Below are 752 nucleotides of genomic sequence, written 5' to 3' on the forward strand. Positions count from 1 at the left end.
AAATACCACCTGCACGCAGGATAGTGAAAAAATGACTTTAATTATAAACTGGCAAACTATGTTCAAAAGACTACCGACTCCTGGTCTAGTAAATACGAGCTCATCTCCACCTCCCACTGCTTCCTCCCTCCTATTACGACCATTCTTTCCCTCCTTCAAAAACTTCTTAATTTCATCAACGCCCTCAGCCATGCGACTACCCCGACCTCGCACCCGTTCATCTCTGTGCATCCTTCATGTTTTATAGGCATAAGTAATACACATCATAGTTCACATTTATGATTTGTTTCCAAAACATTACATTAGTTTGTTTATATTATATATCAAGCTGTTGGTGACTTTTTAATAGAAATTCACAAACATCACGGGGATGTATAAGAAGAGAATGTTTGACACATATAACAGTAAAATAGATTGTCACAGTAGTACGATGCTACCAGACTTGTATCAAAATACTCAAGTAAAATACAGGTCATATGACATAGTGTTGCTAAAAATATGTTAACTCACAAACAAGGTTAAGAGCAGAATCGGAACGGCGTTGGCAATGAAACCAGGTCTAAGAGTGCAGGATCTGACAGAGTGGTTTGCACTTCCATGTACAAGGCGCGTCATGGATCATGAACTCGTCCACTCCATATAAGAGGGCGCAGTTCTCCCCTACTCCGCCCCGGGGCTCTCGGCCGCTGTCGGAACAAAAGCCACGTGTTATTTATTTAAATGGAGCATATTGTGCAAGGAGATAGACAGGG

The 752-nt window shown here is 41.4% G+C and overlaps 1 protein-coding gene across 1 annotated transcript in view; it reads right to left on the reverse strand.

The window, feature by feature from the left end:
* Window positions 1-266: 266 nt before the first annotated feature.
* Window positions 267-752, reverse strand: part of LOC119594160 — a 7,516-nt gene continuing 7,030 nt past the window's right edge. The window contains exon 5 of the mRNA XM_037943232.1: window positions 267-686. Within this exon, the coding sequence (XP_037799160.1) occupies window positions 560-686 (127 nt within the window). The 3' untranslated portion in view covers window positions 267-559. The remainder of the gene's footprint in view (window positions 687-752) is intronic.

The sequence above is a fragment of the Penaeus monodon genome, chromosome 33 (genome assembly GCF_015228065.2).
Source record: "Penaeus monodon isolate SGIC_2016 chromosome 33, NSTDA_Pmon_1, whole genome shotgun sequence".
NCBI classification, from domain to species: Eukaryota; Metazoa; Arthropoda; class Malacostraca; order Decapoda; family Penaeidae; genus Penaeus; species Penaeus monodon.